This window comes from Nesoenas mayeri (genome assembly GCF_963082525.1).
Source record: "Nesoenas mayeri genome assembly, contig: SCAFFOLD_125, whole genome shotgun sequence".
Lineage (NCBI taxonomy): Eukaryota > Metazoa > Chordata > Aves > Columbiformes > Columbidae > Nesoenas > Nesoenas mayeri.
In genome coordinates, this window is record NW_027660001.1 from 64,212 (window position 1) to 87,650 (window position 23,439).

General features: G+C 59.6%; 1 protein-coding gene across 1 annotated transcript in view; it reads right to left on the reverse strand.

Annotated features, from left to right (window-relative positions):
• EML3 (EMAP like 3) overlaps positions 1–22,953 on the reverse strand; it is a gene marked incomplete at both ends in the record, with an annotated part of 40,123 nt that extends 17,170 nt beyond the window's left edge. Inside the window, 10 exon segments of the mRNA XM_080364525.1 lie at positions 4,104–4,227; positions 4,307–4,441; positions 7,760–7,855; positions 9,331–9,441; positions 12,781–12,850; positions 12,932–13,081; positions 16,917–16,938; positions 16,941–17,035; positions 21,171–21,269; positions 22,722–22,953. Coding sequence (XP_080220651.1) covers positions 4,104–4,227; positions 4,307–4,441; positions 7,760–7,855; positions 9,331–9,441; positions 12,781–12,850; positions 12,932–13,081; positions 16,917–16,938; positions 16,941–17,035; positions 21,171–21,269; positions 22,722–22,953 — 1,134 coding nt within the window.
• Positions 22,954–23,439: the final 486 nt, after the last annotated feature.

Here is a 23,439-nt window from a genome sequence, read left to right on the forward strand (position 1 = left end):
GGTTCTCCAGAGTCCCCCCATGTCCCCCCATGTCACCCACATCTGCTGACTCAGCTGGAATGATTCTGGGGGGGACACAGGTCAACCCATGGCACCCCAATATCCCCCCATGTCCCCCCATATCTCCCCATGTCACCCCATGTCCCCCATGGGTTCTCCAGAGTCCCCCCATATCCCCCCATGTCACCCACATCTGCTGACTCAGCTGGAATGATGCTGGGGGCACAGGTCAACCCATGGCACCCCAATATCCCCCCATGCCCCCCCATGTCATCCCATGGCCCCCCATGTCCCCCCATGTCCCCCATGGGTTCTCCAGAGTCCCCTCATATTCCCCCATGTCACCCACATCTGCTGAGTCAGCTGGAATGATTCTGGGGGGACAGGTCAAGACATGGCACCCCAATATCCCCCCATGGCCCCCCATGTTATCCCATATCTCCCCATGCCCTCCCATGTCCCCCATGGGTTCTCCAGAGTCCCCCCATGTCCCCCCATGTCACCCACATCTGCTGACTCAGCTGGAATGATTCTGAGGGGACAGGTCAAGACATGGCACCCCAATATCCCCCCATGCCCCCCCATGTCATCCCATATCCCCCCATGTCCCCCCATGTCCCCCATGGGTTCTCCAGAGTCCCCCCATGTCCCCCCATGTCACCCACATCTGCTGACTCAGCTGGAATGATTCTGGGGGGACAGGTCAAGACATGGCACCCCAATATCCCCCCATGCCCCCCCATGTCATCCCATATCCCCCCATGTCCCCCCATGTCCCCCATGGGTTCTCCAGAGTCCCCCCATGTCCCCCCATGTCACCCACATCTGCTGACTCAGCTGGAATGATTCTGGGGGGACAGGTCAAGACATGGCACCCCAATATCTCCCCATGTCCCCCCATATCTCCCCATGTCACCCCATGTCCCCCCCATGTCACCCCCATGTCCCCCCATATGTGCCATTGTAGATCTGGGTCTGCTGAGTCAGCTGGAATGATTCTGGGGGGACACAGCACCCATGGCACCCCAATATCCCCCCATGCCCCCCCATGTCATCCCATGTCATCCCATATCTCCCAATGTCCCCCCATGTCATCCCATGTCCCCCCATATCCCCCCATGTCCTCCCTGGGTCCCCCTTTTCCCCCCATGACACCTCAATATCCCCCCATGTCCCCCCATGTCCCCCCATATGTGCCATTGTAGATCTGGGTCTGCTGAGTCAGCTGGAACAACTCTGGGGGGGACACAGGTCAACCCATGGCACCTCAATATCCCCCCATGTCACCCCATGTCCCCCCATGTCCCCCCATGTCCTCCAGAGTCCCTCCATGTCCCCCCATATCCTCCCATGTCACCCACATCTGCTGACTCAGCTGGAATGATTCTGGGGGCACAGGTCAACCCATGGCACCCCAATATCCCCCCATGTCACCCCATGTCCCCCCATGTCCCCCCTGGGTCCTCCAGAGTCCCTCCATGTCACCCCATATCCCCCCATGTCACCCACATCTGCTGACTCAGCTGGAATGATTCTGGGGGGGACACAGGTCAACCCATGGCACCCCAATATCCCCCCATGTCCCCCCATATCTCCCCATGTCACCCCATGTCCCCCCCATGTCACCCCATGTCCCCCCATATGTGCCATTGTAGATCTGGGTCTGCTGAGTCAGCTGGAACAACTCTGGGGGGGACACAGGTCAACCCATGGCACCCCAATATCCCCCCATGTCACCCCATGTCCTCCAGAGTCACCCCATGTCTCCCCATATCCTCCCATGTCACCCACATCTGCTGAGTCAGCTGGAATGATGCTGGGGGGACAGGTCAACCCATGGCACCCCAATATCCCCCCATGCCCTCCCATGTCATCCCATGGCCCCCCATGTCCCCCCATGTCACTCCCATGTACCCCCATGTCCCTCATGGGTTCTCCAGAGTCCCCCCATATCCTCCCATGTCACCCACATATGCTGACTCAGCTGGAATGATTCTGGGGGGACAGGTCAACCCATGGCACCCCAATATCCCCCCATGTCATCCCATATCCCCCCATGTCATCCCATGTCACCCCATATCTCCCCATGTCCCCCCATGTCATCCCATGTCCCCCCATATGTGCCATTGTAGATCTGGGTCTGCTGAGTCAGCTGGAATGATTCTGGGGGGACAGGTCAACCCATGGCACCCCAATATCCCCCCATGCCCCCCCATGTCATCCCATGTCATCCCATATCTCCCAATGTCCCCCCATGTCATCCCATGTCCCCCCATATGTGCCATTGTAGATCTGAGTCTGCTGAGTCAGCTGGAACAACTCTGGGGGGGACACAGGTCAACCCATGGCACCCCAATATCCCCCCATGTCACCCCATGTCCCCCCATGTCCCCCCTGGGTCCTCCAGAGTCACCCCATGTCCCCCCATATCCCCCCATGTCACCCACATCTGCTGACTCAGCTGGAATGATGCTGGGGGGACAGGTCAACCCATGGCACCCCAATATCCCCCCATGGCCCCCCATGTCATCCCATATCCCCCCATGTCCCCCCATGTCACCCCCATGTACCCCTATGTCCCTCATGGGTTCTCCAGAGTCCCCCCATATCCCCCCATGTCACCCACGTCTGCTGACTCAGCTGGAATGATTCGGGGGGGGACACAGGTCAACCCATGGCACCCCAATATCCCCCCATGTCATCCCATATCCCCCCATGTCATCCCATGTCACCCCATATCTCCCCATGTCCCCCCATGTCATCCCATGTCCTCCCATATGTGCCATTGTAGATCTGGGTCTGCTGAGTCAGCTGGAATGATTCTGGGGGGACAGGTCAACCCATGGCACCCCAATATCCCCCCATGTCCCCCCATATCTCCCCATGTCACCCCATGTCACCCCATGTCCCCCATGGGTTCTCCAGAGTCCCCCCATATCCCCCCATGTCACCCACATATGCTGACTCAGCTGGAATGATTCTGGGGGGACAGGTCAAGACATGGCACCCCAATATCCCCCCATGGCCCCCCATGTTATCCCATATCTCCCCATGCCCCCCCATGTCCCCCATGGGTTCTCCAGAGTCCCCCCATATCCCCCCATGTCACCCACATCTGCTGACTCAGCTGGAATGATTCTGGGGGGACAGGTCAAGACATGGCACCCCAATATCTCCCCATGTCCCCCCATGTCCCTCCATGCCCCCCCAAAACTCCAATATCACAGTCACCCCATCCTGAAGCTCTTGGGGAGCTGGGGGACAATGGAGAACCCCAAAACCCCAACGGTAGCCCCCCCAAGACCCCAATATCATGGGCACCCCATCCCCAAGCCCTCAAGGACCTGGGGGACAAGGGGGGACCCCAATATCATGGTCACCCCATCCTGAAGCTCTTGGGGAGCTGGGGGACAATGGAGAACCCCAAAACCCCAACGGGAGCCACCCCAAGACCCCAATATCATGGTCACCCCAAGACCCCAATATCATGGGCACCCCAAGACCCCAATATCACGGTCACCCCAACACCCCAATATCATGGTCACCCCAACACCCCAATATCATGGGCACCCCATCCTCAAGCCCTCAGGGACCTGAGGGACAAGGGGGGACCCCAATATCATTGTCACCCCAACACCCCAATATCATGGGCACCCCAACACCCCAATATCATGGGCACCCCATCTCCAAGCCCTCAGGGACCTGGGGGACAAGGGGGGACCCCAATATCATGGGCACCCCATCCCAAATCTCTTGGTGATCCAAGGGACAAGAGGGGACCCCAATATCATGGTCACCCCCTCCCCAATCTCTTGGTGATCCAGGGGACAAGAGGGGACCCCAATATCATGCTCACCCCATCCTCAATCTCTTGGGGACCTGGTGGACAAGGGGGGACCCCAAAACCCCAACGGTAGCCACCCCAAGACCCCAATATCATGGGCACCCCATCCTGAAGCTCTTGAGGACCTGGGGGACAAGGGGGGACCCCAAAACCCCAACGGTAGCCACCCCAACACCCCAATATCATGACCACCCCATCCCCAAGCCCTCAGGGACCTGTTGGTACAATGGGGGACCCCCCAAAATCATGGTACCCCCACCTTTTCCTCCCTTCCCGGCTGCGCCCCGTGTCCAGGTCAGGATGTTGCCCTCGGAGTCCCCGGTCAACACGTCCCCATCACCATTGAACACGAAGCAATGGATGAACTTGGGCTTCTTGTACTTCTACAAAACAAGGGGTGCAAAGCTCATCAGCGACCCCCCCGAACCCCCTAAATGTGACCCCAAAACCCCTTGGTCTCACCCCAAAAATCCCCTGTTTCTTGGTGAGCGCGGCGCCGCTCCAGGTCCAGAAGTAGACGTGGGATTTGCCGCTGGTGATGATGCTGCCGCTGTCGCGGGGGTTGAACTCCACCGACAGCACCGACTCGTTGGTGCTCTGGGGGATGGGGGGCGGTGGGGTGGGGTTTGGGGGGGTCCGGGGTGGGGTTTGGGGGGGTTACGGTGGGGTTTGGGGGGGTTACGGTGGGGTTTGGGGGGGTCTTGGTTGGGTTATAGGGGGGTCTTGGTTGGGTTATAGGGGCTCTATGTTGGGTTATAGGGGCTCTGTGTTGGGTTTTGGGGGGTCAGGGTTGGGTTTTGGGGGTCTAGGTTGGGTTATAGGGGGATATATGTTGGGTTATAGGGGCTCTATGTTGGGTTTTGGGGGGTCTATGTTGGGTTTTTGGGGATCTAGGTTGGGTTTTGGGGTCTCTATGTTGGGTTTTGGGGGTCTATGTTGGGTTTTGGGGGGTCAGGGTTGAGTTTTGGGGGTCTAGGTTGGGTTATAGGGGCTCTATGTTGGGTTATGGGGTCTCTATGTTGGGTTTTGGGGGGTCTAGGTTGGGTTATAGGGGGATCTATGTTGGGTTATATGGGAATCTATGTTGGGTTTTGGGGTCTCTATGTTGGGTTTTGGGGGGTCTAGGTTGGGTTATAGGGGCTCTATGTTGAGTTATGGGGTCTCTACGTTGGGTTTTGGGGGGTCTGTGTTGGGTTATAGGGGATCTATGTTGAGTTATGGGGTCTCTATGTTGAGTTATGGGGTCTCTATGTTGGGTTCTGGGGGGTCTAGGTTGGGTTATAGGGGCTCTATGTTGAGTTATGGGGTCTCTATGTTGAGTTATGGGGTCTCTATGTTGGGTTTTGGGGGGTCAGGGTTGGGTTTTGGGGGTCTAGGTTGGGTTATACGGGGATATATGTTGAGTTATGGGGTCTCTATGTTGAGTTATGGGGTCTCTATGTTGGGTTCTGGGGGGTCTAGGTTGGGTTATAGGGGCTCTATGTTGAGTTATGGGGTCTCTACGTTGGGTTTTGGGGGGTCTGTGTTGGGTTATAGGGGATCTATGTTGAGTTATGGGGTCTCTATGTTGAGTTATGGGGTCTCTATGTTGGGTTTTGGGGGGTCTAGGTTGAGTTATAGGGGCTCTATGTTGAGTTATGGGGTCTCTATGTTGGGTTTTGGGGGGTCTAGGTTGGGTTATAGGGGATCTATGTTGAGTTATAGGGTCTCTATGTTGGGTTTTGGGGGGTCTAGGTTGGGTTATAGGGGCTCTATGTTGAGTTATGGGGTCTCTATATTGGGTTTTGGGGTGTCTAGGTTGAGTTATAGGGGCTCTATGTTGGGTTTTGGGGGGTCTATGTTGGGTTTTGGGGGGTCTAGTTTGGGTTATAGGGGCTCTATGTTGGGTTATAGGGGATCTATGTTGGGTTTTGGGGGGTCTAGGTTGGGTTTTGGGGGGTCTAGTTTGGGTGACAGGGGATCTATGTTGAGTTCTGGGGTCTCTATGTTGAGTTATGGGGTCTCTATGTTGGGTTCTGGGGGGTCTAGGTTGGGTTATGGGGTCTCTATGTTGGGTTTGGGGTCTCTATGTTGGGTTTTGGGGTCCCCAGAGTGTGTTTTGGGGTCTCTGTTGGGTTTTGGGGTCTCTGTTGGGTTTTGGGTCTCTTTTTTGGGTTTTGGGTCTCTGTGTTGGGTTTTGGGGTCTCTATGTTGGGTTTTGGGGTCCCGGGTGTGTTTTGAGGTCTCTATGTTGGGTTTGGGGTCTCTATGTTGGGTTTGGGGTCGCGGGGCAGGTTTCGGGGTCTCTGTTGGGTTTTGGGGTCCTGGGTGGGTTTTGGTGTCTCTATGTTGGGTTTTGGGTCTCTCTGTTGGGATTTGGGTCTCTATGTTGGGTTTTGGGGTCCCAGGGCAGGTTTTGGGGTCTCTATGTTGGGTTTGGGGCCCCCAGAGTGTGTTTTGGGGTCTCTGTTGGGTTTTGGGTCTCTGTGTTGGGTTTGGGGTCTCTATGTTGGGTTTTGGGGTCCCAGGGTGTGTTTTAGGTTCTCTCTGTTGGGTTTGGGGTCTCTCTGTTGGGTTTTGGGGTCCCGGGTGGGTTTGGTGTCTCTATGTTGGGTTTTGGGGTCTCTATGTTGGGATTTGGGGTCTCTATGTTTGGTTTGGGGTCCCAGGGTGTGTTTTGGGGTGTCTATGTTGGGTTTTGGGGTCCCAGGGCAGGTTTTGGGGACTCTATGTTGGGTTTTGGGGTCACATGGCTGGTTTTGGGGTCTCTATGTTGGGTTTGGTGTCTCTATGTTGGGTTTGGGGTCCCAGGGTGGGTTTTGAGGTCTCTATGTTGGGTTTGGGGTCCCGGGGCAGGTTTTGGGGTCTCTATGTGGGGTTTCGGGGTCCCGGGGGGTTTTGGGGTCCCTGTTGGGTTTTGGGGTCTCTATGTTGGGTTTGGTGTCTCTATGTTGGGTTTTGGGGTCCCAGGGCAGGTTTTGGGGTCTCTATGTTGGGTTTTGGGGTCTCAGGGTGGGTTTCGGGGTCTCTGTTGGGTTTTGGGGTCTCTATGTTGGGTTTGGGGTCTCTATGTTGGGTTTTGGGGTTCCGGGTGGGTTTCGGGGTCTCTATGTTGGGTTTTGAGGTCCCAGGGTGTGTTTTTGGGTCTCTATGTTGGGTTTGGTGTCTCTATGTTGGGTTTGGGTTCTCTATGTTGGGTTTTGGGGTCCCAGGGCTGGTTTTGGGGTCTCTATTGGGTTTTGGGGTCCCGGGTGGGTTTCGGGGTCTCTGTTGGGTTTTGGGGTCTCTATGTTGGGATTTGGGGTCTCTGTGTTGGGTTTTGGGGTCCCAGGGTGTGTTTTGGGGTGTCTATGTTGGGTTTTGGGGTCCCAGGGCAGGTTTTGGGGTCTCTATGTTGGGTTTTGGGGTCACATGGCTGGTTTTGGGGTCTCTATGTTGAGTTTTGGGTCTCTATGTTGGGTTTGGGGTCCCAGGGTGGGTTTTGAGGTCTCTATGTTGGGTTTGGGGTCCCGGGGCAGGTTTTGGGGTCTCTATGTTGGGTTTGGGGTCCCAGGGCAGGTTTTGGGGTCTCTATGTTGGGTTTGGGGTACCAGGGTGTGTTTTGGGGTCTCTATGTTGGGTTTTGGGGTCCCCAGAGTGTGTTTTGGGGTCTCTGTTGGGTTTTGGGGTCTCTATGTTGGGTTTGGGGTCTCTATGTTGGGTTTGGGGTCTCTATGTTGGGTTTTGGGGTCCCAGGGTGGGTTTTGAGGTCTCTATGTTGTGTTTGGGGTCCCGGGGCAGGTTTTGGGGTCTCTATGTGGGGTTTCGGGGTCCCGGAGGGTTTTGGGGTCTCTGGTTGGGTTTGGTGTCTCAATGTTGGGTTTTGGGGTCCCAGGGCAGGTTTTGGGGTCTCTATGTGGGGTCTCGGGGTCCCGGGGGGTTTCGGGGTCCCCTCACCTTGACCTCGGCCAGCTTGGCCCCCCGGGCACAGTCCCAAACCGACATCATGTGCTCGTTGGACTCATCAACCACACACAGGTGGGCGCCCTGGTCCTGCGGACGGACAGACGGACGGACACGGGGTGATGGGGGGACAGATGGACGTGGGGGGATGGATGGACATGGGGTGACGGGGGGACAGATGGACAGACACGGGGTGATGGGGGGATGGACGGACACAAGAGGACGGACGGACATGGGGTGATGGGGGGACAGATGGACATGGGGGGACGGATGGATGTGGGGTGATGGGGGGACAGACGGACAGACACGGGGTGATGGGGGGACAGATGGACGCGGGAGGATGGACGGACGTGGGGTGATGGGGAGACAGACGGACAGACACGGGGTGATGGGGGGACAGATGGACGTGGGGGGATGTACGGACGTGGGGTGATGGGGGGACAGACAGACAAACATGGGGTGATGGGGGGACAGATGGACGTGGGGTGATGGGGGGACAGACAGACAAACATGGGGTGATGGGGGGACAGATGGACGTGGGGTGATGGGGGACGGACAGACAGACATGGGCTGATGGGGGTTGCGTGGGGACGGATGGACATGGGGTGACGGGGGATGGACAGACGGACATGGGCTTGATGGGGGATGCATGGGGACAGATGGACATGGGGTGACGGGGGACAGACAGATGGACATGGGCTTGATGGGGGATGCATGGGGATGGATGGACACGGGGTGATGGGGGACGGACAGACGGACATGGGCTGATGGGGGATGCATGGGGACAGATGGACATGGGGTGATGTGGGACATGTGGGGACAGACAGACACGGGGTGATGGGGGAACGGACAGACAGACATGGGGTGATGGGGGGACAGACAGACGGACATGGGCTTGATGGGGGATGTATGGGGACAGATGGACATGGGGTGATGGGGGACATGTGGGGACAGACAGACACGGGGTGATGGGGGAATGGACAGACGGACATGGAGTGATGGGGGGGACAGACAGATGGACATGGGCTTGATGGGGGATGCGTGGGGACGGATGGACATGGGGTGATGGGGGGACATGGGGAGACAGGGGGACATGGGGAGACAGTGGGACAGACAGACATGGGGTGATGGGGGACAGACAGACGGACATGGGGTGATGGGGGATGCATGGGGACAGATGGACATGGGGTGATGGGGGGACATGGGGAGACGGGGGGACATGGGGAGACAGTGGGACAGACAGACATGGGGTGATGGGGGACAGACAGATGGACATGGGGTGATGGGGGATGCATGGGGACAGATGGACATGGGGTGATGGGGGGACATGGGGAGACAGGGGGACATGGGGAGACAGTGGGACAGACAGACATGGGGTGATGGGGGACAGACAGACGGACATGGGGTGATGGGGGATGCATGGGGACAGATGGACATGGGGTGATGGGGGGACATGGGGAGATGGGAACATGGGGGGACATGGGGGGATGGACGGACGGACACGGGGGGTGACGGGGGACACGGGGGGAGGCGGGACGGACGGACGGACGGACAGACGGACGCACGGCGCAGGAGAAGGCCAGGGAGCCCACGCCGCGCTCGAAGCTGCCCAGCCCGATCTGCTGCAGCGTCTGCAGCGTCGCCGAGTCCCAGATGTGGACCACGGGGGGCAGCGCCTGCGGACAATGGGGACATATGGGGACATTGGGGGACATGGGGACATTGGGGGACATGGGGGACATGGGGGGATATGGGGGGATGTGGGGATATGGGGGATATGGGGACAGCATGGGGATATGGGGACATGGGGGGATATGGGGACATTGGGGGACATAGGGACATTGGGGGACATGGGGACATCATTGGGGACATGGGGGATATGGGGGATATGGGGACAGCATGGGGATATGGGGGATATGTGGGATATGGGGACAGCATGGGGATATGGGGGGATATGGGGATATGGGGATATGGGGGGATATGGGGGATATGGGGGACATGGGGACATGGGGACAATGGGGACAGCATGGGGATATAGGGACAATGGGGGGATATGGGGATATGGGGGGATATGGGGACATGGGGATATGGGGGGATATGGGGATATGGGGATATGGGGGATATGGGGGGATATGGGGATATGGGGATATGGGGACATGGGGACATGGGGGGATATGAGGGGATATGGGGGACATGGGGACATGGGGGGATATGGGGGGATATGGGGACATGGGGGATATGGGGACAGCATGGGGATATGGGGACATGGGAGGATATGGGGATCATGGGGGGATATGGGGGACATGGGGGGATATGGGGGGATATGGGGACATTGGGATATGGGGGATATGGGGACAGCATGGGGATATGGGGATATGGGGGGATATGGGGGGATATGGGGGGACATGGGGATATGGGGGGACATGGGGATATGGGGATATGGGAACATAGGGACAAGGGGACAGCATGGGGATATGGGGACATGGGGGGATATGGGGATAAGGGGGAATACGGGCACATGGGGATATGGGGGCATTGGGGGACATGGGGACAGCATGGGGATATGGGGATATGGGGACAGCATGGGGATATGGGGACATGGGGGGATATGGGGGACATGGGGATATGGGGATATGGGGACAGCATGGGGATATGGGGACATGGGGGGATATGGGGGACATGGGGATATGGGGATATGGGGACAGCAGGGGGATATAGGGATATGGGGGGATATGGGGATATGGGGACACGGGGGATATGGGGACATGGGGGGATATGGGGGACATGGGGGGATATGGGGGGATAGGGGGGATATGGGGGGATAGGGGGGATATGGGGACATGGGACATGGGGACATGGGGCCATATAGGGGGATATGGGGACATTGGGATATGGGGGATATGGGGACATGGGGATATGGGGGGATATGGGGGGATATGGGGACAAGGGGACAGCATGGGGGACATGGGGACAGCATAGGGATATGGGGATATGGGCATATATGGGGATATGGGGGATATGGGGACATTGGGGGACATGGGGGACATGGGGGGATATGGGGACACTGGGATATGGGGATATGGGGACATGGGGATATGGCGGATATGGGGATATGGGGGGATATGGGGATATGGGGGGATATGGGGATATGGGGGACATGGGACATCATGGGGACACAGGGACATCCCCTCCCATCTTCATCCCACCCCATTCCCATTCCACCTTGATCCTCATCCTCATCTTCATCCCATCCCACCCCCATCTCCATCTTGATCCCATCCCATCTCATCCTCATCTTCATCCCATCCTCATCCCATCCCATCCGATCCTCCTCATCTTCACCCCATCCCATCCTCATCCCATCCCCACCCCATCCTCCCCCCCATCCTCACCCCATCCCATCCTCATCCTCATCTTCATCCCACCCATCCCATCCCATCTCCATCTCCATCTTCATCTCCATTTCCATCTTCATCCCATTCCATCTTCATCCTCATCTTCATCCCATCCCACCCCATCCCACCTCCATCTCCATCTTCATCTCCATTTCCATCTCATCCTCATCTTCATCCCATCCCATCCCACCCCCATCTCCATCTTCATCTCATCCCATCCCATCCCATCTCATCCTCATCTTCATCCCATCCCATCCCATCCCATCTCCATTTCCATCTTCATCCCATCTCATCCTCATCTTCATCCCATCCTCATCTCATTCATTCCATCCCATCCTATCTCCATCTTCATCCTCATCCCATCCCATCCTCATCTTCATCCCATCCCATCATCCCATCCATGCCAACCCAGCCCATCTCCATCTTCATCCCCATCCCATCTCATCCTCATCTTCATCCCATCCCATCCCATCCCATCTCCATCTCCATCTTCATCTCCATCTCCATCTTCATCCCATCCCACCACATCCCATCTCCATCTCCATCTCCATCTCCATCTCCATCTTCATCCTCATCTTCATCCCATCCCATCTCATCCTCATCTTCATCCCACTCCACCCCATCCCATCTCCATCTTCATCTCCATTTCCATCTTCATCCCCTTCCATCTCATCTTCATCCCATCCCATCCCACCCCATCCCATCTCCATCTTCATCTCCATTTCCATCTTCATCCCATCCCATCTCATCCTCATCTTCATCCCACCCCATCCCATCTCCATCATCTCCATCTCCATCCCATCCCATCTCATCTCATCCTCATCTTCATCCCATCCTCATCCCATCCCATCCCATCCCATCCTCATCCTCATCTTCATCCCATCCTCATCCCATCCCATCCCATCCTCATCTTCATCCCATCCCATCCCACCCTATCCCATCTCCATCTCCATTTCCATCTTCATCCCATCCCATCTCATCCTCATCTTCATCCCATCCCACCTCCATCTCCATCTTCATCTCCATTTCCATCTTCATCCTCATCCCATCCCATCCCATCCTCATCTTCATCCCATCCTCATCCCATCCATCCCATCCCATCCTATCTCCATCTTCATCCTCATCCCATCCCATCCTCATCTTCATCCTCATCCCATCCTCATCTTCACCCCATCCCATCCTCATCCTATCCCCACCCCATCCTCACGCCATCCCATCCTCATCCTCATCTTCATCCCATCCCATCCCACCCCATCCCATCTCCATCTCCATTTCCATCTTCATCCCATCCCATCTCATCCTCATCTTCATCCCATCCCACCCCATCCCATCTCCATCTCCATCTCCATCTTCATCTCCATCTCCATCTTCATCCCCTCCAATCTCATCTTCATCTTCATCCCATCCCATCTCATCCTCATCTTCATCCCATCCTCATCCCATCCTATCTCCATCTTCATCCTCATCCCATCCCATCTCCATCTTCACCCTCATCCCATCCTCATCTTCAACGCACCCCATCCTCATCCCGCCCCCACCCCATCCTCCCCCCCATCCTCACCCCATCCCATCCTCCTCCTCATCTTCATCCCACCCATCCTCCTCCTCCTCCCCCATCACCTTCCCATCCTTATCCACACCGGCCGCCTGCCCGGACGCCACACGGAGCCGATCGGGGTGCACAGCCAAACTGTTGGGGCACAGCACCATGAGCAGGATTTGGGGGGGTTTTTGGGGTGTCCCCCCCCAAAACCGCCCCCCCCGGGCTCACCATCGGACACAGTCGCTGTGGCGCAGGTAATGGCGCTGGCGCCGGAGCTGGACATGGAGCAGCACCACCACGCAAGCCATGGGGTACACCAGCTCCCCCGATGACACCACGTGCAGGTTGGAGCGGCTGTCGCGCCCGCGGTAACCGTAACTGGGGTGGGACGGTGTCAAGGGGGACAACGGGGACACCCAGAAATGGGGGACACCCAAAATGGGATGGGGACACCCAAAGAGATGGGGAGACTCAAAGGGATGGGGACCATGAAAGGGATGGGGACCCCAAAGAGATGGGGTAGACCAACTCGCCCAATGACACCTGGACCGGCTGTTGCAGCCCCAATAACCGTAACTGGGGTGGGACGGTGTCAAGGGGGACAACGGGGACACCCAGAAATGGGGGACACCCAAAATGGGATGGGGACACCCAAAGAGATGGGGAGACTCAAAGGGATGGGGACACCCAAAGGGATGGGGACCCCAAAGAGATGGGGTAGACCAACTCGCCCAATGACACCAAGTGCAGGTTGGAGCGGCTGTTGTGGCCCCAATAACTGTAAGTGGGGGGGATGGTGTCAAGGGGACAATGGGGACACCCAAAAATGGGGGACACCCAAAATGAGATGGGGACACCCAAAGGAATGGGGACACCCAGAGAGATGGGGACACCCAAAGGGATGGGGACCCCAAAGAGATGGGGTAGACCAACTCGCCCAATGACACCAAGTGCAGGTTGGAGCGGCTGTTGCGGCCCCAATAACTGTAACTGGGGGGGATGGTGTCAAGGGGACAATGGGGACACCCAAAAATGGGGGACACCCAAAATGGGATGGGGACACCCAAAGGGATGGGGACACCCAGAGAGATGGGGACACCCAAAGGGATGGGGACCCCAAAGAGATGGGGTAGACCAACTCGCCCAATGACACCAAGTGCAGGTTGGAGCGGCTGTTGCGGCCCCAATAACTGTAACTGGGGGGGACGGTGTCAAGGGGACAATGGGGACAATGGGGACACCCAAAGGAATGGGGACCCCAAGAGATGGGGACACCCAAAGGGATGGGACCATGAAAGGGATGGGGACCCCAAAGAGATGGGGTAGACCAACTCGCCCAATGACACCTGGACCGGCTGTTGCAGCCCCAATAACCGTAACTGGGGGGGATGGTGTCAAGGGGGACAACGGGGACACCCAAAAATGGGGGACACCCAAAATGGGATGGGGACACCCAAAGGAATGGGGACACCCAATGGGATGGGGACACCCAAAGGGATGGGGACCCCAAAGAGATGGGGTAGACCAACTCGCCCAATGACACCTGGACCGGCTGTTGCGGCCCCAATAACCATAACTGGGGGGGATGGTGTCAAGGGGGACAATGGGGACACCCAAAAGTGGGGGACACCCAAAATGGGATGGGAATCATGAAAGGGATGGGGACACCCAAAGGGATGGGGACCATGAAAGGGATGGGGACCCCAAAGAGATGGGGTAGACCAACTCGCCCAATGACACCTGGACCGGCTGTTGCAGCCCCAATAACCATAACTGGGGGCGACGGTGTCAAGTGGACAATGGGGACACCCAAAAATGGGGGACACCCAAAATGGGATGGGGACCCCAAGAGATAGGGACACTCAGAAAGATGGGGACACCCAAAGGGATGGGGACCCCAAAGAGATGGGGTAGACCAACTCGCCCAATGACACCAAGCGCAGGTTGGAGCGGCTGTTGCGGCCCCAATAACTGTAACTGGGGGGGATGGTGTCAAGGGGACAATGGGGACACCCAAAAATGGGGGACACCCAAACAGGGATGGGGACCCCTAAAGAGATGGGGACCCCCAGAGAGAGATGGGGACACCCAAAGAGATGGGGACCCCAGAAAGAGATGGGGCCCCCCAAACCAGGATGAGACCCAGACAGCAATGGGGATGGGGACCCCCAAAGAGATGGGGACCCCCAGAGAGAGATGGGGACACCCAAAGAGATGGGGACCCCAAAAAGGGATGGGGACCCCAGAAAGAGATGGGGACCCCCAAACTGGAATGAGACCTCAAAGAGGGATGGGGACACCCAGATACAAATGGGAACAAGGATGGGGAGCCCCAAAGAGATGGGGACCCCCAAACCGGGATGGGACCCAGACAGGAATGGGGATGGGGACCCCCAAAGTGGGATGGGGACCCCCAAAGAGATGGGGACCCCAGAAAGGGATGGGGACCCCCAAACTGGGATGGGGACCCCAGAATGGGATGGGGACAGTGATGGGGACCCCCAAACAGGGATGGGGACCCCTAAAGAGATGGGGACCCCCAGAGAGAGATGGGGACACCCAAAGAGATGGGGACCCCAGAAAGGGATGGGGACCCCCAAACCAGGATGAGACCCAGACAGCAATGGGGATGGGGACCCCCAAACTGGCATGGGACCCCAGAAAGGGATGGGGACCCCAAAAAGGGATGGGGACCCCCAAAGAGATGGGGACCCCCAAACTGGGATGGGACCCCAGAAAGGGATGGGGACCCCAAAAAGGGATGGGGACCCTCAAAGAGATGGGGACCCCCAAACTGGGATGGGGACCCCAGAAAGGGAAGGGGACAGGACAGGGACCCCCAAAGAGATGGGGACCCCCAAACTGGGATGGGGACCCCCAAACCGGGATGGGGACCCCCAAAGAGATGGGGACCCCAGAATGGAATGGGGACCCCCAAATCGGGATGGGGACCCCCAAACCGGGCTGGGGACCCCAAATCGGGCTGGGGACCCCCAAACCGGGATGGGGACCCCCAAACTGGGATGGGACCCAGACAGGAATGGGGATGGGGACCCCTAAACTGGGATGGGGACCCCCAAAGAGATGGGGACCCCCAAACTGGGATGGGGACCCCCAAAGAGATGGAGACCCCAAACTGGGATGGGACCCAGACAGGAATGGGGATGGGGACCCCTAAACTGGGATGGGGACCCCCAAAGAGATGGGGACCTCCAAACAGGAATGGGGACCCCCAAAGAGATGGGGACCCCAAACTGGGATGGGACCCAGACAGGAATGGGGATGGGGACCCCCAAACTGGGATGGGGACCCCCAAAGCAGGATGGGACCCCAGAATGGGATGGGGACAGGGATGGGGACCCCCAAACTGGGATGGGACCCCCAAAGAGATGGGGACCCCAGAATGGAATGGGGACCCCCAAATTGGGATGGGGAGCCCCAAACAGGGATGGGACCCCCAAAGAGATGGGGACCCCAGAATGGAATGGGGACCCCCAAATTGGGATGGGGACCCCCAAACAGGGATGGGACCCCCAAAGAGATGGGGACCCCAGAATGGAATGGGGACCCCCAAACCGGGATGGGGACCCCCAAAGAGATGGGGACCCCAGAATGGAATGGGGACCCCCAAACTGGGATAGGGACCCCAGAATGGGATGGGGACAGGGATAGGGACCCTCAAACTGGCATGGGGACCCCTAAAGAGATGGGGACCCCCAAACTGGGATGGGACCCCAGAATGGGATGGGGACAGAGATGGGGACCCCCAAACCGGGATGGGGACCCCCAAACAGGGCTGGGGACCCCCAAACTGGGATGGGGACCCCTAAAGAAATAGGGACCCCAGAATGGAATGGGGACCCCCAAATCGGGATGGGGACCCCCAAACCGGGCTGGGGACCCCCAAGCTGGGATGGGGACCCCCAAATCGGGATGGGGACCCCCAAAGAGATGGGGACCCCCAAAGGGATGGGGACCCCAGAATGGGATGGGGACAGGACAGGGACCCCCAAAGAGATGGGGACCCCCAAACTGGGATGGGACCCCAGAATGGGATGGGGACAGGGATGGGGACCCCCAAAGAGATGGGGACCCCCAAACCAGGATGGGGACCCCCAAATCGGGCTGTGGACCCCCAAACCGGGCTGGGGACCCCAAAACCAGGCTGGGGACCCCCAAATGGGGCTGTGGACCCCGTGGGGCGGCAGGATACACCCATTGCAGCTGCAGGCGCTCGGGGGCAGGTCGGCGCGCAGCCCCCCCGGGCCCAGCGCCGATGGCACGTACATGGTGATGGGGCGGCCGCGCAGGAACATCTTCACCGACACCCCTCTGCGGCGGACACACGGACAGGGACCCCGGGATGGACACACGGACAGATAGGGACCCATGTGGACATATGGATAGGGGCCCGGGATGGACACACGGACAGGGATCCATGGACACATGGATAGGGACCCATGGACAGGGACCCCCAGGGATGGACAGATAGGGACCCATGGACACACGGACAGGGATCTGGGATGGACACACGGACAGATAGGGACCCACGTGGACACATGGATAGGGGCCCGGGATGGACACACGGACAGACAGGGACCCACGTGGACATATGGATAGGGGTCTCGGGATGGACAGACGGACAGATAGGGACCCCCGTGGACACATGGATAGGGGCCCCGGGATGGACAGACGGACAGACAGAGACCCCCGTGGACACATGGATAGGGGCCCGGGATGGATATACGGACAGACAGGGACCCACGTGGACATATGGATAGGGGTCCCGGGATGGACAGACGGACAGATAGGGACCCCCGTGGACACATGGATAGGGGCCCCGGGATGGACAGACGGACAGACAGGGACCCCCATGGACACATGGAAAGGGACCCCCATGGACAGACAGGGACCCCATGGACACATGGATAGGGGCGCTGGGATGGACAGACGGACAGACAGGGACCCCCATGGACACATGGATAGGGGCCCGGGATGGACACACGGACAGGGATCCATGGACACATGGATAGGGACCCATGGACAGGGACCCCCAGGGATGGACAGATAGGGACCCATGGACACACGGACAGGGATCCGGGATGGACACACGGACAGATAGGGACCCACGTGGACATATGGATAGGGGCCCCGGGATGGACACACGGACAGACAGGGACCCACGTGGACATATGGATAGGGGCCCCGGGATGGACACACGGACAGATAGGGACCCCCATGGACACATGGATAGGGGCCCGGGATGGACACACGGACAGACAGGGACCCACGTGGACATATGGATAGGGGTCCCGGGATGGACAGACGGACAGATAGGGACCCCCGTGGACACATGGATAGGGGCCCCGGGATGGACACACGGACAGATAGGGACCCACGTGGACATATGGATAGGGGCCCCGGGATGGACACATGGACAGATAGGGACCCCCATGGACACATGGATAGGGGCCCGGGATGGACACACGGACAGACAGGGACCCACGTGGACATATGGATAGGGGTCTCGGGATGGACAGACGGACAGACAGAGACCCCCGTGGACACATGGATAGGGGCCCCGGGATGGACAGACGGACAGACAGAGACCCCCGTGGACACATGGATAGGGGCCCCGGGATGGACAGACGGACAGACAGAGACCCCCGTGGACACATGGATAGGGGCCCGGGATGGACAGACGGACAGGGACCCCAGGGATGGACAGACAGGGACCCCAGGGATGGACAGACAGGGACCCCCGGGGATGGACAGACAGACGGGGACCCATGGACACATGGATAGGGACCCCGGGGATGGACAGACGGACAGACAGGGACCCCCCATGGACACATGGAAAGGGAACCCCAGGGATGGACAGACGGACAGATAGGGGACCCCATGGATACACGGACAGGGAACCCCAGGGATGGACAGATAGGGACCCATGGACAGACAGACAGGGAACCATGGACAGATAGGGACCCATGGACACACGGACAGGGACCCATGGACAGATAGGAACCCACGGACAGACAGACAGGGACCCCCAGGGATGGACAGACAGACAGGGACCCCAGGGATGGACAGATAGGGAACCATGGACAGGGACCCATGGACACACGGACAAGGACCCGCGGGATGGACAGACAGACAGGGACCCCCCCATGGACACATGGACAGGGACACCCCCCCCCCCCCCCCACCATGGACGGACGGACAGACAGACAGACAAGCCCCCCCCAGCCTCACCCAGGTTGTAGTTCCCACGGCGAGACCCTGTGGGGGGGATGGACAGACAGACACCCCAATAATGACCCCATTGCACCCCAATAATGAGCGACCCCTGCACCCCAATAATGACCCCCCCAGCACCCCAATAATGACCCCCTGGGCACCCCAATAACGACCCCATTGCACCCCAATAATGACCTCCCCTGCATCCCAATAATGACCCCATTGCACCCCAATAATAACCCCCCCGCACCCCAATAATGACCAACCCCATTGCACCCCAATAATGACCCCATTGCACCCCAATAATGACCCCCCTGCACCCCAATAATGACCTCATTGCACCCCAATAATAACCCCCCCTGCACCCCAATAATGACCAACCCCATTGCACCCCAATAATGATCCCATTGCACCCCAATAATGACCCCCCTGCACCCCAATAATGACCCCATTACACCCCAATAATAACCCCCCCTGCACCCCAATAATGACCAACCCCATTGCACCCCAATAATGACCCCATTGCACCCCAATAATAAGCGACCCCCTGCACCCCAATAATGACCCCCCAGCACCCCAACAATGACCCCCAGCACCCCAATAATGACCCCCCCCTGCACCCCAATAATGACCAACCCCTGCATGCCAATAATGACCCCATTGCACCCCAATAATGACCCCCCTGCACCCCAATAATGAGCGACCCCCCCACCTGGGCTCAGCGTTGGCTCCTTGGGGCGACTGGGGAGAAAAGGGGGTGTCAGGGGTGGGGGGTTTGGGGGTGCAGGGGGGATATGGGGTGAATGGGGGGTTTGGGGGTGCAGGGGGATTTGGGGGTGCAGGGGGATATGGGAGTGCAGGGGTTTGGGGGTGCGGGGAGATATGGGGTGAATGGGGGGTTTTGGGGTGTGGGGGGATATGGGGGTGCAGGGGGATATGGGGGTGAATGGGGGATATAGGGTGAATGAGGGGTTTGGGGTGCAGGGGGATATGGGGGTAAATGGGGGATATAGGGGTGCAAGGGGGATTTGGGGGTGCAGGGGGGATATGGGGTGAATGAGGGATTTGGGGGTGCAGGGGGGATATGGGGGTGCAGGCAGGATATGGGGTTAATGGGGGGTTTGGGGGTGCATGGGGGGATATGGGGTGCAGGGGGGTTTGGGGGTGAATGGGGGATATGGGGTGAATGGGGGGTTTGGGGGTGCAGGGGGATTTGGGGGTGAATGGGGGGATTTGGGGTGCAGGGGGATATGGCGGTGCAGGGGGATATGGGGTGAATGGGGGATTTGGGGGTGCAGGGAGGATATGGGGGTGCAGGCAGGATATGGGGTTAATGGGGGGTTTGGGGGTGCATGGGGGGATATGGGGTGCAGGGGGGTTTGGGGGTGAATAGGGGATATGGGGTGAATGGGGGGTTTGGGAGTGCAGGGGGATTTGGGGGTGAATGGGGGGATTTGGGGTGCAGGGGGATATGGGGGTGCAGGGGGGATATGGGGTGAATGGGGGATTTGGGGGTGCGGGGGGGTATGGGGTGAATGGGGGATATGGGGTGAATGGGGGGTTTGGGGGTGCAGAGGGATATGGGGGTGAATGGGGGATATGGGGTGAATGGAGGGGTTGGGGGTGCAGGGGGATGTGGGGGTGCAGGGGGGTTTGGGGTGCAGGGGGGATATGGGGGTGAATGGGGGGTTTGGAGGTGCAAGAGTTTTGGGGGTGCAGGGGGATATGGGAGTGCAGGGGGATATGGGGTGAATGGGGGGATATGGGGTGCAGGAGGGGTTTGGGGGTGCAGGGGGTTTGGGGGTGCATGGGGGGATATGGGCTGAATGGGGAGGTTGGGGGTGCAGGGGGATGTGGGGGTGCAGGGGGGTTTGGGGGTGCAGGGGGATATGGGGGTGCAGGCAGGATATGGGGTGAATGGGGGGTTTGGGGGTGCAGGGGGATATAGGAGTGAATGGGGGATTTGGGGTGCAGGGGGGTTTGGGGGTGCAGGGGGGATTTTGGGGTGCAATTTTGGGGTGCAGGTTTGGGGGTGCAGTTTGGGGGTACAGTTTGGGGGTGCAATTTGGAGGTGCAGTTTGGGGTGCAGGGGTATTTCAGGGTGCAGTTTTGGGGTGCAGGGGTATTTTGGGGTGCAGTTTTGGGGTTCAGGGGGTATTTCGGGGTGCGGTTTTGGGGTGCAGGGGGTATTTGGGGGTGCGGGGGGTCGGGAGTGCAGTTTGGGGGTCACCTCTCGGGGGTCCCCCCCAGCAGGTTGGCCGATGAAGCCGCTTTGCGGCTCAGGGGGCGGCGGGGGCTGCAGCTGCCGGACGAGCTGTGTCTGCGCAGCCTGGGGACATTGGGGACAATGGGGACAATGGGGGACATGGGGACATTGGGGGCGATGGGGGTGATGGGGACAATGGGGACAATGGGGGACATGGGGACATTGGGGACAATGGGGGCGATGGGGACGATGGGGGCGATGGGGACAATGGGGGCAATGGGGGGACATGGGGACAATGGGGACATGGGGACATTGGGGGCAATGGGGACATTGGGGACATGGGGGATATGGGGATGATGGGGGGATATGGGGACATTGGGGGCGATGGGGACAATGGGGGACATGGGGGATATGGGGACAATGGGGACAATGGGGGCGATGGGGGCGATGGGGGCGATGGGGACAATGGGGGACATGGGGACATTGGGGACAATGGGGGCATTGGGGACATTGGGGGCAATGGGGGCGATGGGGGTGATGGGGACAATGGGGACAATGGGGGACATGGGGACAATGGGGACGATGGGGGTGATGGGGGCAATGGGGACATGGGGACAATGAGGGACATGGGGACATGGGGACAATGGGGACAATGGGGACATGGGGACATTGGGGGCAATGGGGGATATGGGGACATGGGGACAATGGGGGCGATGGGGGCGATGGGGACAATGGGGGCAATGGGGACATTGGGAGGACATCGGGACGATGGGGACAATGGGGACATTGGGGACAATGGGGACATTTGGGACAATGGGGGTGATGGGGACGATGGGGGCGATGGGGGCGATGGGGACAATGGGGGCGATGGGGGGATATGGGGACAATGGGGATATTGGGGGGGGGACCCACAGAGGGACCCAGGCGTCCGGGTACCCCAGTTCCCCCCCAGCACTCAGAGAGGGACCCAGGCGTCCGAGCCCAGAGAGGGACCCAGGCGTCTGGCCCCCCCCCCTCTCCCCACACCCCCCAGCTCCCACAGAGGGACCCAGGCATCCGGCCCCCCCCCCCTCCACTTCCCACACCCCCCAGCACCCACAGAGGGACCCAGGCGTCCGGGTACCCCAGTTCCCCCCCAGCACTCAGAGAGGGACCCAGGCGTCCGAGCCCACAGAGGGACCCAGGCGTCCGGGTTCTCCTGTGTCCCCCCCAGCACCCACAGAGGGACTCAGGCGTCCGGGCCCCCCCCCCCTCCACTCCCCACCCCCCCAGCACCCACAGAGGGACCCAGGCGTCCGGGCCTCCCCCACCCTCTCCCCACCCTCTCCCCACCCCCCCCAGCACCCAGCGAGGGACCCAGGCGTCCGGGTACCCCCCCCTCCCCAGCACCCAGAGAGGGACCCAGGCGTCCGGGTACCCCCCACCCCAGCACCCAGAGAGGGACCCAGGCGTCCGGGCCCCCCCCACCCTCTCCCCACACCCCCCAGCACCCACAGAGGGACCCAGGCGTCCGGGTACCCCCCCAGCACCCACAGAGGGACCCAGGCGTCCGGGCCCCCCACCCCCCCCACTCACAGCTCTTTTCGGGGTGCCGGGGGGGCCGGGCTGGCAGCCGGGGGGGGCGAATCCGTCCCGGGGGGCTCCGGGGAGCTTTGGGGGGGCGCTGGGGGGCACGGGGGGGATCCCGGGGGGGGCGGTTCTTGGGGACCCCCCCGGTGCCCCCCGGTTTCTGGTGGCTCCTCCGTCTGGGTCCCCACGCTGATGCTTTGGGGGGGTCCGGGGGGGTCCGGGACGGTCCCATTAGGGGCTGGGGGGGGGACATGGGGGGGTCAGCGCCTGTGAACACCCCCCCCCCTCACAATAAAGGGACCCAGGAGTCCGGGGGGGGGTCTCAAGTGGGGTCCCAGTGTCCTGGGTGGGGGGGGGGTCTCAAGGGGGGGTCCCAGTGTTTGGGGGGGGTCCCAGCACCCTATGGGGGTCCCAGGGGGGTCCCAGGGGGGTCCCAGTATCCCAATGTTTGGGGAGGGGTCCCAGCACCCTATAGGGGTCCCAGTGGGGTCCCAATGTTTGGGGAGGGTCCCAGCACCCTATGGGGATTCCATGGGGGTCCCAGTATTCCAAGGGGGGGTCCCAGTACATAGGGGGTGTCCCAGTGCCTTGGGGGGGTCCCAATGTGTGTGTGGGGTCCCAGCACCCTATGGGGGTCCCGGGGGGGGTCCCAGTATCTGAGGGGGTCCCAGCACCCTATGGGGGTCCAAGGGGGTCCCAGGGGGATCCCAGTATCCCAATGTTT